Source organism: Neofelis nebulosa, chromosome 4, assembly GCF_028018385.1.
Source record: "Neofelis nebulosa isolate mNeoNeb1 chromosome 4, mNeoNeb1.pri, whole genome shotgun sequence".
NCBI classification, from domain to species: domain Eukaryota; kingdom Metazoa; phylum Chordata; class Mammalia; order Carnivora; family Felidae; genus Neofelis; species Neofelis nebulosa.
In genome coordinates, this window is record NC_080785.1 from 149202759 (window position 1) to 149218449 (window position 15691).

General features: G+C 51.8%; 1 protein-coding gene and 1 long non-coding RNA gene across 6 annotated transcripts; one reads left to right on the forward strand and one right to left on the reverse strand.

Annotated features, from left to right (window-relative positions):
- Positions 1-1820: 1820 nt before the first annotated feature.
- Positions 1821-9339, reverse strand: GLYCTK (glycerate kinase). 4 transcript variants are annotated; one of them, XM_058726691.1, is made up of 5 exons: positions 9271-9339; positions 6305-6720; positions 5930-6081; positions 5117-5292; positions 1821-4781 (listed from the first exon to the last, which is right to left on the reverse strand). In XM_058726691.1, the coding sequence occupies exons 2-5, from the start codon at positions 6679-6681 to the stop codon at positions 3915-3917; spliced, it is 1572 nt and encodes a 523-aa protein (XP_058582674.1). In that variant the 5' UTR covers positions 6682-6720; positions 9271-9339; the 3' UTR covers positions 1821-3914. The 4 variants fall into 4 exon arrangements, with proteins under 4 accessions (XP_058582674.1, XP_058582673.1, XP_058582672.1 ...); XM_058726690.1 differs by lacking the exon at positions 9271-9339 and adding an exon at positions 8979-9094; XM_058726689.1 differs by lacking the exon at positions 9271-9339 and adding an exon at positions 6923-7053.
- LOC131510072 (uncharacterized) lies at positions 5112-9112 on the forward strand. Of its 2 annotated transcripts, none has more exons than XR_009260890.1 (3): positions 5112-5225; positions 5862-6113; positions 9000-9112. It is a non-coding gene; the product is annotated as an uncharacterized LOC131510072 (long non-coding RNA). The 2 variants fall into 2 exon arrangements; XR_009260889.1 differs by having other exon boundaries at positions 5116-5225; positions 5844-6113.
- Positions 9340-15691: the final 6352 nt, after the last annotated feature.

A 15691-nucleotide genomic window follows, 5' to 3' on the forward strand; every position in this document is an offset into this window, starting at 1 on the left:
GACTGTGGGGGGTAGTGACCCATAAGGCAGAGCTGCCAGTGGTATTTGTCCCCCTAGGACTGGTCAGATGGGGTACTTGTTTCCAGGAGCTAACTCTCCCTTGCCCTCTTCCCTAGCCAGAGCCTCCTCATCTGAGCAGGCAACAACCCCAGATGGACCAACATGTACAGAGAGGTGGAATCAGAACTATGGTCATCAAGTATCAAGGGCCCAGGTGGTCCTCCATAGCCCAACCCATCCAGCCTCTACAGTCTCAAGGGCAACCCAAGCCAGGGGAAGTAGGAGAACAAAGCCCCAGGACCGGTCCCAGTGATTACCCAGAGAGCAGTCATCCCTGTCTCAGGAAGAAAGGCCACTCTTCCTGGCCTGGACTCAGCTCACCACAGCTCTGTGACCCCACTCTCATGCAGTGGCCTGCCTAAGCCATTGGCTTTACCCTGAGTGGTCTGTCAGTATCCCCCCACCCCTACACACCCCCTGCTCTCCCCTAGCACACCCCAAATTCTCTCACTCAGCTAGGGACTCCTAGCCTGCAGTGAAGCCAGGTCTCCCCCACCGCAATCTGGGCCTCATCATGTCCCTCACACGTGCTCCAGATCCAGAGGGATCGGACTGACCTCTCCATTTTTTTTCTGAGACACGAGGGGGCTCTCTCCCAGGCTGGGTCAGCTTACTCTAGCCTCAGCTGACCGCCCCACCCCCCGCCACCATACATTGGTTCTGTGACCTCTCAGGGCACTGTACACCCCAGAAGCCATTTAAAACTCAAATACCAGCCCCTGTGAGTGCCAGCCCAGTGCCAGAGGGCCTCAGTCAGTGAGCACCAAGGCCTTACTGAGAGGATGCACCTCTCCCTCACCTGTGGCACCTCCTCCACCTCCCTGCACATCCCCAGGCATCCCCCACCCCTGCAGTAAGGAAGGCCTCAGCATCTGTCATGAAACAGCTTCCCAGCATCGCTCCTTGCCAAAATCCCCATGAGGCTTGCCACCACTGTCAATGTGAAGTCCAACCTTTCAGCCAGCCAGGCACACAAGGCCCTTTGCCAATTGGCCTCTGCCAGCCTTTATGGCCTCCTTGCTTGACCAGATCTCCAGTAGGTAACCACACCAAACTGTGTCCTCACCCTAGGGTGGACCAGAGCATGACTCAGAGGCCCGTTCAGGAACTGGCTGTGGGTTGAGCTGGACACACACGTGCCCACACGTGTCCCCCCCCACACACACATATGGATATGCATATGAATGCACACGCACACCTGTGTAGAAGCCCATCACCCAACTGCACGTGGTTTTCTACCAAATTGTACCCGCAGTGGAATGTGGAATCTGCACCAGGAAGGGACTGACGAATCTGTTTTATGGTTCCCAAGGGTAGTCATGTCACCATCCACAAGCCCTTGAGAAGCAGCAAGGAAGCAAGAGTGCATCCCTGACTCTGGCTGAGCTCTCTCTGGGCCCCAGGGTCTCTGAGCCCCTGTGAGTGGGCAAGCAGGTCCTGACCAGGCTTTCCTTCTGGTTCTGTGGCAGACTTGCTGTGCAGCCCCAGACAAGCCACCTTCCCTCTCTGTTTCTCCAACTATAAAACAAAGGGATTTGGGCTAGCTGATACCTAAGGGCTGTCCAGGTGCACTGCCCAGCTGTTTTCAGTTCATGCCAAGTACAGGGAATGAAAGGGCCTATAAAGGTGGCAGCAGTGGGGGAGGGGGGCACCCTACATAGCAAGTGCCTCCAGCTGGGAATGGAAATGAAGTGGGCACAAGGGCAAGAGGAACCTGAGCCAGGACAGACAGAAGCAAAGAACCACAGGATGGGAGCAACTATGACCCATAACTGAAATTTATGGAGCAAATAGTTAAGTCCTATTGAACAGTCACCATACAGCGTTTATCTCGTATTTGCATCTAGATTGAGGCCAAGTAGATCTTTTCTCATCTTGGGGATACCAAATGAGCAAATCTAATGGGCCAGGCCCAATCCAGCCCCTGGCCTCCCAGCCCCCACAAACATAGGTGTAGGGCAAGGGCCAAAGCAGCACAGGAGACCTCCGGTGAGACCCCACCCACACCCAAACCCCTCAGCAGGCATGCAAGAGACCTAGTGTACAAAGCAGCACATCCCTATCCCCGGCCACCCACATCTGTGTGCTCACATGCCAACACACACACACACACACACATACACACATGCTGTGGACAAGGCAGACAAGGCCCTGCCCTCCTATCCTGCTCTTGCCTGGAACTTGACACCCAGCACCAACAGTCATGTCCGCATAGGCAAGGATTGACACAGACAGGGCATATCTAGAGGTTACCAGAGGAGCAACAGGGCACAGGCATTGCCACGTGGGGGCAACATTCCCTAGACTATGACATCCCCCCTCCCCCCAGTCAGTGGGAACTCCATGCCAATACAGAAGGAAAGGAAACGGTGCCCTGCATCACAGAGGGGTGCAAACTCCCCTCTTCCCTAAGCCTCCCTGGCCTCCAGAGCCTGGCTCACATTGTTGACTTCACCTTGTCCCCAGGTCATGAACAGTCTGCAAGCTGGGCTGTCCAGAGCCCAAGTGGGTAAGGGAGGCTCTTCCCAGGGGGAGAGCATGCCAGCCTTGGCCCAGAGCCCCTCACACCCTCAGACAGGAAGGGATAGCTGGGGTGGATGAGGGGGCCAGCAGGAGCAGCCCCAGGCCTCGCTGTTCTCTATGGCTTTTTATTCCTATGTGATTCTACTGCTCACTCATATAGGGATTGGAGCCGTGGCGCACGGCGGGGGCGGCCAGCGAGGGCTCGGATCCTGAGCAAGGGGGCCCAAAGAGAGGTAGCTGCTAGCCTAGCCAAGGGAACCTTTCCTCTGTTGCTCTCCCTACCCCGACCCCCACTGACCTCTTCCCTGGCCAACTGTAACAGGAGAATGGGCAGGTGGGCTGCTGGATCCCATCAGTACTCTGACCCACTATCTCAGCGCTGGAGACCACCACTGCAAGGCTGGCACTGGGTTCCAGAGGAGCAGCTAAAGGAACTGGGATGTTCCACCTGGAAAAATGGGCCTGACACAAGAAAACAAGGTCCAGAATCCTATGTGGCTGAGAGTAGCCCGTGGGTAAACAAAGGGCAGATCAACCAAAGAAGGTGTGGTCTGTGCCTAAGGGTTTTCCAAACACAGAAGGGAAGGACAGACTTAGTGGACAGTAAGCATTCACCCAGCAAGGCACACAGCAAGCAGAAGCTGGAGACTGCAACAGGGAGGCCACAGGGGAGTCACAGTTGGATAGGTGGCCAGTTGCTTTCAGACCCCACAGTCTGCAGTCCTTAGGCCTGTCCTCCCTCTCTGCTTGTCCCCATCGAATGCGTCAGAAGCCACGCTCAACCTTCCTAGGCTCCTGTTTAAGTGAAGCAAGTGCTGAGTATACCTGCAGAGCAGGGTGTGGGGAACTCCTGTAGGGTTTTAGCGCTGGGGCTGCAGGCTGATCCCACTCCCCTTCCCAGCAGTTCTGGGTGAGTCTTCGCTCAGAGGGAAAACACATGGAGAACCCGTAGTGTGGCTCTTTTTATTTACAGTCCTTGCTTTACCCCACAGAAAGGACACTCAAGAGCTCAGCAGAGGGGCTGCCTGGGGGTGGGTGGGGAGAAGACTGGGAACAGCAAACTGGCTAAGGGGCTCATCCCAGTCCTTAGAGATACCTGCTATCTGTCACAGCAGAAAGTAGGGAGAAGAGAGTCCCCATCTGCCAGTCCGGTTGGAGGAATGAACAGAGCAGAAGCCATGGGTGTGAGGTATAAGGGCCAACCAAGCAGCCTGGGCCAAGGAAAGAAGGAACCCTAAGGCCTGGTGAGGCCTTGGGGACCAACCCTGGTCGGCTCCAGGATGCTGTCCTGTAGGCCTCTCCTCTGTACTCCTAAAACACAACCTATACCATCACCGTGGCCGCAGGAACAGGAGGTGGGCGTCCATGACATTGGTGCCAGTCAGCCCTGTGTGCAGCAGGTGCACCCCACCACGAAAGCAACGGAAGAAGGTATGTGAGTCATTGTGAGATAGGAAGGTGGCCACGTCCAGGCCCTCAGCGGCAGCCTGGCTGGCCAGCTCAGGCATGACCCAGGCCCCAGCGGCCTCTGTGGGCCCATCCTGCCCATCGGTGCCGCCACTTAAAAACAGCACATCTACAGGCCCCAGTGGCTGTCGTCCCAGCTCTACTCCAACACGCAGGGCCAGTTCCTGGTTCCGGCCACCCTTTCCTGAGCCCTGCAATTGCACTGTGGGCTCACCACCAGCCAGCAGGCAGACGGGGCCCCTGGCCCTCACCACAGCCTCCAGAGCCTCCTTCAGCTGCAGGTCTGGGAGCTGGAGCTCAGCTGCCAGCTCACGGAGTTGTTCACCCTCCTCTGCAGAGGCTCCAGCCCCAGCCAGAGTGAGGCGGGTTCCAGCCACCTGGGCGAGCAACCCGTAGAACCGGGCTATACTTTCCACATCGCCCTGCATGGCTGCACTCAGCACCACAGCCTGGTACCCCAGCGCCTCAGCCTGCCGCTGGGCCTCGGCCAGCGCCAGCGCGTTGGAGCCAATGATCACGTTGAGTACGTGACCACAGGTGTGTGGCCCATGAGGGTCAGAGTCAGCCCGAGCCAGCACAGTCTTCACGGAACGTGGCAGGGCAGCACGAAGGCCGTAGCGATTGAGGATGTGCAGGCAATCTTGCACGTTGTGGATGCTAGCCACAGTGGGGCCGCTGGCGATCACCTCCACAGGGTCCCCCACCACGTCTGACAGAATCAGGCTCACCACCTGGGGTGGGGTCGCAGAAGCAAGGCTCAGTCCCTCCTGGCCCTCACCCTACAGCCACTGAGGATAAACCACCACACGCCCCCTACCATGTATCCACACACCCTCACACTGCCCAGTGCATTTTCTTACCCACTTCTAACCCCTCTCAAGGGGGTTTGTAGAACATGTGGCCACTTGGACCCCCCCCCATTCCTCTCTGAGGCCCCTCTCAGCTAGCCCTGTGGACTCCCACACCAGGCCCCTGCCAATCTGTCTGTCGTTCTAGGCTTTCATCTCCCTGGTGCATGTGGGCTCCTCCAGCCCAGGGCTGCCTGGGGTAGAAGCAACCCATGTACCTGGGCAGGGTAGGCAGCCCGAGCCAGCCCCCCACCCTTGAGCTGGGACAAGGCCTTCCGGATTGTGTTCAGCTCCTGGATGTTGGCTCCACGGGCCGCCAGCAGTTTGGTGAGTGTCTGCTTTTCCTCCAGTGTGACAGGTGGGATAGGGGCTGGCAGCAAGGCTGAGCCCCCACCTGCAGAGACAGTGAAGAAGTTGGGAAGATGGGACAGAACTGCAAAGGAACCTCCCCACTCAGGGAAGCAGGCAGGCAGTGTCCACATTAGGGAAGGAGATGCTGGAAAGGTGGGGTTAGGGTGCCCCCGTGTGGACATGCAGTGACCGTGTGTACAGTCACCACACCCTGGGCCCCTGAGGCTGTGCCCTGCCTTAGGGTAGCCTAGGTCCCAGCAGGCACTAAAAGAACTATTCCATAAGAACTTGGAATAGGGGCTGCCCCTCATCCAGGAGGAGACAGTGAGACCAAGGAGGGGCTCCGTGGGAGCTAGAGACCTGGGTTCTAGCCCCAGATCACATTGGCAAGAGAGCAGCAACAGCAGGGACATTTTCCCTGCAACACCCTGAGTTAGATGTTCCCTATGTACCCCCTCATGGTCACCCAACAGGGTCAGTCAGGGGAGGACCCCACAGCTCCGGGGAGGCCAGATACAATACCCAGGGCCACCTGGGGGTCAGCCATCCAGGTTCCTTACTGCCTCCCTTGCTCTTGTGACCCCGAGGGCTCAGACCAACCATCTCTCACAGACCTGGTATTTGGAACCACCACCACCATCCCCCAAACTGTCCTGAATGAGCCAATCTGGCACCCATACCTGAGATGAGCACAAGCAGTAGATCGTCAGCTGTGAGGCTTTCAGCCAGCTGCCGGATGGCCAGTGCGGCCCGGAGTGCATCACGGTCTGGGAGGTTGTCCTCTGCGCCCTCAAATACCTGGACACAGCTGTGTGGCTTCAGCAGCATCTCCCTGAAGAGACAGAACAGACAGCAAGAGATGGGGTGAGCTCCTCTCCTTCCACCTGATTTCCCAGCTGTACAGGTGAAGGATGCCAACTGGCACCCATCCTGGAGCCAAGCTAGACCCAGAAGGAAAGGGATGCTGGTGAGGGAGGGAGGCCCGATGGGGCCTGAGTTTGGCTTAGCTTCCCCGCCTGATGGACAGTGGGCAGCAGCCCCCCAAGGCTCCTTACTGTTTGCCAGCATGCTCCATGGCAGCACGGATCCCCTTGGGAACGCTGATCACACCCTGCACGAGATGCTGGCCCAGTAGCTCCTCAGCTGCAGCTGCCATGCCCAGCACAGCCTTGCCAAAGCCCACCAGGTAGAGGTTTTGCCGCAGCTGAAAGCTCCGGTCCCGTACCTTCAGCTGCCCACCACCAGGATCCAAGGACAGTGCCCGGTGCAGCATGGGGCCTGGAAGCACGGCACCCACAGCGCTCTCAAACAGCTGCCGTGCCTGCTCCGCGAGGGCCATGCCACTGGCCAGCCGGACCACTGCGCCACCCAAGAGGAGTGGGCGCAAGGGGGCTCGGGCCAAGCAGGGCAGGACCTGCAGGACTGCAGCCATGCCCCACTGTTCTCAGCACCACCTGGCACCCATGGCTGCCTAGGGGGAAGAAAGCACCAGTAAGGCCGCTGCAAGACCAGAGTCACCCCCACCACCACCACCACAGCTACCTCTCTGAGGGCTTGGGGCCGCTGGACCCCACAGTGGCTGCTGCAATGGGCCATCTGCCAGTCCAAGACTTTCTGAGGCCCTCAGCTGCCTCATCTAACTCCAGTTCTCGGAGCCCAAGCCTGCCACCTACCATGTCCTTCTCTTCTGCAGGCTCTACTCTGGCCCTCTGGACACTCTGCCCCGGGTCCAAAGGTCCTGTTAGCCGAGCCCTCCCCTAGGCCACCCGCTTCAGCTGAGAGTTAATCATTCATAGAGGGAGCAATTTCTCTCATTGGGCTCCCGCCCCACCCCTTTTCCACCCCCTTCACTTCTAAGCCCTCGTCCAGGAGCAACACCCCTTTCTGGCACTCTTTCCTTGCCTGTTTACCACTTCTGTTGCCAAGAGGCTGCCGGCTGTCCCACCAACTGACCCTGAGCCCGATGACCTGTAACCTGCTCAATTTCATTAGCTCATGGATCTGGTCTGGGAAGCCTAGGTCTGTGTGGGGAGGCTGTAGGCTCACAGGAGCACTGACAGGCAGACCCAGAGCACATCCTCAGGACACACAGCCTGAGGAATCCCAGTGCTCAAGGCCAGTCCAGCAAAAGGTTTGGGTTCAAGCGAGAAATGGCAGCAAAGACTGGCTCATGATGGAACCTCAGATAAGTCCCTAGACACCACAATAAGGCCATATACCTTGGGGCCCACACTGCAGGACAAAAAAGGACACCCTTCCACCTACTTGGCTAGCTAGACCCACCTCTGCTAAGAACATGCCTTTCACTCTGACCTAACAAGACAAGTCTTGGGTCACACACCCACAGGAGTGAGAGCCGAGTGTCTGGAGCAGGAAAGGCCAGGCTTCCAGAACTGAGGCCAGTCATTTTCCCCACTGGGCAAGGTAAAGGCTAAAGTAGCCTCAGGGTGAAGGTCAGGAAGCTGTAAAGGAATTCAGGGACAATAAAGCCCCAAAGAGCTCATCTCTAAAAAAGGCATCTGCTTTAACAATGCCCACCATAAATGCTGCCAGCTGACTGCACAAGTATGCACAGAACAGGGGAAGGAGGCTGGGAATCAGGCTTCAGCTCTACCAGAGACAATTCCTTTTCTCTCACTGGACCTCACATACAAAATGAGAGGTGGGATGTGAAGATTAACGCTTTCCCCTTGACATCCTTGGTCTCTCTGAAGCTGCCCACTGTTAACACAGAAAACCTGAGCCCCACTTTATCCCACACTCAAAAGACCTAACAATGTGTAGTCCTCAGCCACTTAGCCAGCATGGTTCTCAGCTTTCCCATAAGACCAATGCTGCCTGACTCCAGCATTAAAAGGAACACAGAGGGTGCTGACATATGGACTCTGAAAAATGGGCTCAATTTTTGCCAGGAAGCCCCTGGGGATGGCCCATTAGGCTAGGAACCAAAAGCGGCTTAGAATCTAGCAATAGCCTGACTGCCTGCATGAACTTTGTACCTCTTTCCCAGATGGACACAGGCCTTGCCACAGTACACCAGAGCTCGGGGGAAGGGGGGGGAGAGGGGTGTTCAAGGCAAAGGTTGCCAGTTAAAATATAAGATGTATTTGAATTTCAAATAAATCAGATCTTTCTTTCTTTCTTTTTTTTTTTTTTTTTTTTTTTTTTTTGAGAAAAAGAGATAAAGAGAGAATGAGCAGGGGAGGGGCAGAGAGATGGAGAATCCCAAGCAGGCTCTGCCCTATCAGCAGAGCCTGACCAGGGAGCTCAATCTCACCATCCTGAGATCATGACCTGAGCTGAAATCAAGAGTCCTACGCTTAACTGACGGAGTCACCCAGGTGCCCCTCAATTAGGGATTTTTAAAATACAAGTATGGGGGCGCCTGGGTGGCGCAGTCGGTTAAGCGTCCGACTTCAGCCAGGTCACGATCTCGCGGTCCGTGAGTTCGAGCCCCGCGTCAGGCTCTGGGCTGATGGCTCGGAGCCTGGAGCCTGTTTCCGATTCTGTGTCTCCCTCTCTCTCTGCCCCTCCCCCGTTCATGCTCTGTCTCTCTCTGTCCCAAAAATAAATAAAAACGTTGAAAAAAAATTTAAATAAAAATAAAATACAAGTATGTTCCATACAATATTTGAGGCATACCTACACTAAAAAAAAAATGTTACCTATTTGAAATTAAATTTTAACTGCACGTCCTGTATTTTTACTTGCTACTCTTTATTCACACACCCTCTCTCCTAAAACTCCCAGGTACTCCAGAGATAAATCCGGCAACACCGAGAAGACCCTCCTTGACTCCTCCTCGCCACCAAGTGGGGCTGGAGCCACTTCCGGCCTTTTCCTGCCCGCACATGCTCCGGAAGTAATGTCATTCTCTACCGGCGCCTTAGACCTTTCCGAGGGAACTTCGCTGCCGCGTGATGTCCGGTAGTGACCCGAGAAATAATGGCCCGCCACCACCTGGACCCGCCACTGCCCGGCCCAAGGACTTCTTCCGTGGGCCCTCGCGCCGTGGACTTACCGCCCCACCGCTCTGGGTCGCGGCTTCCGGTGCCGGAGACCGGAAGTACTCGCGGGTAGGGCGGAGCGGAATCAGGAAGTGTGGGGTGAGAGGGGGCGGGGTTGGGGTGCTGCCAGGCGCAAACTGCCGTGGGAGGGGGGTGTGAGGTTTGTGCGAGTGGGAACTAAGGCGTTTCCTCCGCTCGGACTTTTGGGAAGCTTGGGTGGAGCCACCTTCAGGCTGTATTGCTTTCATCTCTGCAACGGGGGCAATAATCTCTGACTCACCCAATTGCCGTAAGCGTCCCCTCCTTTATCCCGTAGGATCCCATCAATCAGCAAATACATTCCTTGCTCCTGTTAGGTGCCCGGCAATAGACTGAGCAAAGGGACTGAGAATTACGATTTCCCCACAATTCACCCTTTCTGGAGCCAGATTAAATCATCCCGGCTCCTCTCCACCTCTGTAATCCCACAACTCTTTTGTGTTCACCCCTCTCCTCCGTGGCCAACCAATTGCATGAACCTCGAGCAGACAAGCTGCCTGTAAACATGAATGACCCTGGGTCTCCCTTACTCTCTCCATTCTCAGCCTGTGTCCACCCTGAGCCTGATTTGATGCCTTCCCGCATTCAAAAGACAAGTCCTGACCAGACTCCAAAGACACAAAAGAGTATTTTTTTTTTTTAACATATTCTCCTGGGGAGATGGGGGGAGGGAGTTACATCACAAATCACACAGCAGACTTTCTAAAAATCTTAAAACATATCCCCACCACCACCACCACCAGTTTCCTTTTGCAGCTGCCACATCTCTCCATAGGTCTCCAAACCATGCTCTGCTCTCATGAATTCCTCCTAACCCCTTCCCAGCTGTCTCCCTGGATTTTTCTTTCCAATTATAACAGAGGACCTTTTATTCCCTGTCACCCTCTCCCAAACTTCCTCTCTCCATCATCAAAACAAAGGCACCTTCAGGAGAATCTGCCCTCCTTAGATGTGGGGAGATTGTCAATACTTAAAATTTCAGTGTTTCCTTGCAGATAGTAAGTAGTCTTGGTTCAGCTTGCATTTATTCATTCCTCCAGCATTCAGCAGACATTCCCTGACTTTCTATGTAGGTCAAATGCTACAGCTACTGGGATGAGTAAGAAGTGGTACTTTGAGTTGAGAATTTTACTCTGCTTTCGTAATTGCAGACCCCCATTACTAGAAGGAATGTATATTTGAGCACCTCTCTCATTATTTAGTGCCAGAGACTCATGAACGGATACCATTTACCATGCCAATGCTGTTCTGTCAGACTGTAAGCAGGAAGACTAATTATACCCATGTTTTAAATCCTTCTCCCACCCCACTACTCACAAGATGTATTTAACAGCAAGGTTTAAATGCCCACTGGACTCTGAGTTCTTGGAAGGTGGTGACGTGGTCTAATTTCTATTTGCATCTCTACTGCCTTACATTGCACCAGGCACTAATAAAAGCTGGAATTTCTATATTTTTTATCTCCCACCCCACTTTCTTTCTTCCTTTCCTTATTTTTTTAACGAATTGACAAGAGAACAGTGAAGTAAGTACTCAGCTACAAAGTGCTGCAGACCCAAAGTAGAAAGAATTTCACAAAAGGAAAAGAAATGGGGCGCCTGGGTGGCTCAGTCGATTGGGCGGCTGATTTCGGCTCAGGTCATGATCTCACAGCTCGTGAGTTCAAGCCCCGCGTCGGGCTCTGTGCTGACAGCTCAGAGCCCGGAGCGTGCTTCAGGTTCTGTGTCTCCCTCTCTCTCTACCCCTCCCATGCTGTCTCTCTCTCAAAAATAAATAAACATTAAAAAAAATTTTTTTAAAGGAAAAGAAATAATGGTAATAACAAGTAGAAGCCTTCATGAAGCAGTGGGATTTAGATCTAAGAAAACAACTGGGCTCATCAGAATGCATACACATACCTTGATAGTAGGCATGAATATGCCTATAGTCTTTTTAAGTGCACTTTGACAGTAAGTATCGATGTCAAAAATGAGGGGGCGCCTGGGTGGCTCAGTTGGTTAAGTGTCTGGCTTCGGCTCAGGTCACGTGTGAGCCCTGCATCCAGCTCTGTGCTGACAGCTCAGACAGAGCCTGGAGCTTGCTTCGGATTCTGTGTCTCCCTCTCCTGCCCCTCCCCCACTTGCACTCTGTCTCTCTCTCTCTCTCTCAAAAATAAACATTAAAATTTTTTTTTTTTAATTTTTTTTTCAACGTTTTTTATTTTATTTTTGGGACAGAGAGAGACAGAGCATGAACGGGGGAGGGGCAGAGAGAGAGAGGGAGACACAGAATCGGAAACAGGCTCCAGGCTCCGAGCCATCAGCCCAGAGCCTGATGCGGGGCTCGAACTCACGGACCGCGAGATCGTGACCTGGCTGAAGTCGGACGCTTAACCGACTGCGCCACCCAGGCACCCCTAAAAATTTTTTTTTAATTAAAAAATGTGACAGGCAACTTCAGTATGAGGAAATAACTGGTTGTGTAGACAAAGATGATGTAGGGAAGGAAAAAGACTTTGTCCTCTATTCTCTTAGGTTCAGTGGTTGAGGCCCTACGAACTAAACTGACAGAAGACAGATCAACAGAGGGAAAAGTTTATTTCATATGTATATGGGGGGCCTCAGAGAAATGAAGTAAAAACCACAAAGAGGCCAATAGGCCTGAGAGCTTATATATATATATATACCAGTTTAAACAAAAAGCAATAAATTTGAAAGATGTGACGAGACAAAAGGGGTTCATACTTGTGCGGGTAATAAATTGTGGGAAAGTGTATATATATATATAATATATATATATATTATATATATATGGAAGATATATATATAAAATATATATATATTATATATATGGAACTAATAGAAGATAAGGATTGCTGTTAGTAAGATTTGTTTGTACAGATTCACCTTTGGCATTGGCTCTCCCTCTCCTGGTACAGGGAGGACTCTTTCTCATTGGAAATTTATATCCTGCTTTTATGTAGGAAGGAGGAGGGCAGGGAGCCTTTTCTGCATCTGTCCTGAAATTTCTTCAATTCAAAGTAATCCTTATGCCAAAGTGGCATATTTTGGGATGGCATATTCTGATCCCCTTTAAATGGACATGAGATATCCAGCCCAGAGTTGTTGTGAGTATAGAGCAATCTAAATATCCATTGAGAAGATAATTTATACAAATAAGTTATAGTACTTCTAAACAGGTATTTAAAATGGTATTCTAATATTATTAAGGCTTACATATGTGTTACTTTTTGCAATGCTATTCTATGTTTAAAAAAAACTGTTGAGGGGCGCCTGGGTGGCTCAGTCGGTTGAGCGCCGACTTCGGCTCAGGTCAAGATCTCGTGGTCCGTGAGTTCGAGCCCCGCATCGGGCCCCTGTGCTGACAGCTCAGAGCCCGGAGCCTGTTTCAGATTCTGTGTCTCCCTCTCTCTGACCCTCCCCCATTCATGCTCTGTCTCTCTCTGTCTCAAAAATAAATAAACGCTAAAAAAAAAAAATTAAAAAAAAAAAAACTGTTGAAAAGATAATTTACCGACTGGGTGGCTCAGTCGGTAGAGCATGTGACTTTTGATCTCGGGGTTGTGAGTTTAAGCCCCACATTAGGCATAGAGCTTACTTTAAAAAAAGAAAAACAACCATTTAAGTCAAATATATAAGCCTTCTGCATTATTCGAGCAAGCTGAAGGAAAGAAGGCATGTACTGGGGTACATTACTTATACCCTATTGAGGGAGAATTTACTGAATTTATTCATCAGATTAAGCTTTAATTTATTTTTTTTCAACATTTTTTATTTATTTTTGGGACAGAGAGACACAGAGCATGAACGGGGGAGGGGCAGAGAGAGAGGGAGACACAGAATCAGAAACAGGCTCCAGGCTCCGAGCCATCAGCCCAGAGCCTGACGCGGGGCTCGAACTCACGGACCGCGAGATCGTGACCTGGCTGAAGTCGGACGCTTAACCTACTGCGCCACCCAGGCGCCCCAGATTAAGCTTTAATTTAAAATTTTTTAAGTTTATTAGTCTTGAGAGAGAGAGGAGAGAGAGAATCCCAGGTAGGCTCCCCACTGTCAGTACAGAGCCCAACGTGGGGCTCGAACTCAAGAACTGTGAGATCATGACCTGAGCCAACATCAAGAGTCGGATAATTAACCAACTGAACCACCCGGGTGCCCCTGGATTAAGCTTTAATTTGAATGTTCCCTTTTAAAGTTTTTTTTTAATGTTTATTTTTGAGAGAGACAGAGACAGAGACAGAACACGAGTGGGGGAAGGGCAGAAAGAGAGGGGGAGAAACTGAATCTGAAGCAGGCTCCAGGCTCCGGGCTGTCAGCACAGTGCCCGACTCAGGGCTCGAACTCACGAACCGTGAGATCATGACCTGAGCCTAAGTCAGACGCTTAACCAACTGAGGCACCCAGGTGGCTCTAAAACATCCCCTTTTAGAGCAAAGGAAGAGGTTGTTCCTGGGTGAGGTTAGGTCATCAGTGACCAGGGGAAGATGGCAGTAATGGTACCCGTCTCCACTAACAGTGCTGAATCTCAGGAATTCGACATGGGTGAAGTACTTGGTCCCTGTAACTCTGAAATCTGCACACCACCACCCCCGGCCCCGCTCCCCGCACACAAGCTCAAAGAGGTCATCAGGGTAGTGAATGGTACAAGTTTGTGAGATCAGTGCTCAGTCTTGGCTTTCTGACCTTGGAACTTTGCTGTAAATAAGCCCTGCTTGTTGAGAAAGCTGATCACAAATGATTGCAGCCGTTTGAGGTTTCAGATGCCTGTGGAGGTTTGGAGTGTTAGTGCACATTGCCAGTCCGGCAGAGTCAGCAGCCGTCCCCCTCAAGTCCCTGTCCCTCTATCGACATTCACCCTGTTATCCTCCAACCTCAAACCATGGTGGTGTGTGCTCGTGCTATTTACCACCGAAGTCCAGTTCTCTCCCCTTCCAGCACTTCCTGGCCCTCTTGTGGTTGAGAAGAGTCATTCAGCTAGTTATGGCCAACCGGTGGCATAGCGAGTAGAAGTGGTGTGGTTCATTTCTGGGCTGTTAGCTGCCCAGGTGAAACCTTCCTGAGCATTTTCCCCTTGGGCTTAGCAACTGGCAACTTCAAGATGGTGGCTTTTTTGCCAACCTAAAACCTGAGTGACAGATGGGAAGAGCCATCCTGCTAACCCACAAAGGACAGGTACTGAAAATAGAAAGTGAACCTTTGATGTTTAAAGCTACTAAGATGTTGGGGCACCTGGATGGTTCAGTCATTTGACCATCCGACATTGGCTCAGGTCATGACCTCACAGTTTGTGGGTTCGAGCCCCGCGTCGGGCTCTGTGCTGACAGGGTGAAGCCTGCTTTGGATTCTGTGTCTCCCTCTCTCTCTGTTCCACCCCGACTCATGCTCTCTGTGTCTAAAAAATTTTAAAAAATTAAAAAAAAAATTTTTTTTTATAAAAGCTACTAAGATGTGGGAGTTTGTGTTATTGCACCATAACCTAGCCTATGCTGGTTGATATGTACACTTTATCCTGTTGCAAGTTAGTTTCAGAAATCAAGACCTGCATTTTAGAATCGTGATCTACTTTTGATGTCAGATCATCTGGAAAATGTTGGTTCTCACTGGCATTCATCTTGCTAGATGCACCAAGAGATCAAGAACATCTTGCTGTATGTTCAAATTCAGGAGAGTCTTGTACACTAATCAATACCACAAGGCAGGAGCACAAAGCAGAAAGCAACTTTCATGAGGAGAAATTCTTTGCATCAGTCTTGGGATTCTGTGGTGGGGCAGATTTTTATTCCATCAGTTCATGTGGCCTCTGGGGTTCTCTTCCTTTACTGCATTTTAATTGTGACTGGACAAAGGTAAATGATTGCAAGAATTCAGGACCAGCAGGAAATGTAAGATTGATGTAGAACCAAAAATAAAAATAGTGAACATGAACATGTTGCGTCTTTTCTCCAATAAGATATACTCAGCTTGGTTATTCAGTGTAAAAACTATTGTGAATTATTATACTGCATCCATAAGAGAAACCTTAAAATCCACTGTGAAAATAAAGCAGTGATTTTTTTTTTTTAATTTATGCAAAACCTGGGATAAATCAGGCTCTCCATCATCAATTCCAAACTGGAGGCAGCTGCCTTCTCAGGGAGACACTCCTGGTTTCCATGGCCTCCCTTCCACTTATCCTTGACATCCTGGACCTCTTCCTTAGCATTCAGCCCCTAATGCCTCACGGAGGTGGCACCAAGGGGTAAAGAGATCCCTTTTGGGGGCTTCCAGGGCCAGCTCTACAGTGAGTTTTCAGGAGCCTCCTCTTCTACCCTCCACCCCTGCTTTTGTCTCTGCAGCGCTAGACCCTTCTCCAGGGCAGGCCCAAGGTGGGTGCACTGGGAGACCCCAGAGACACCAG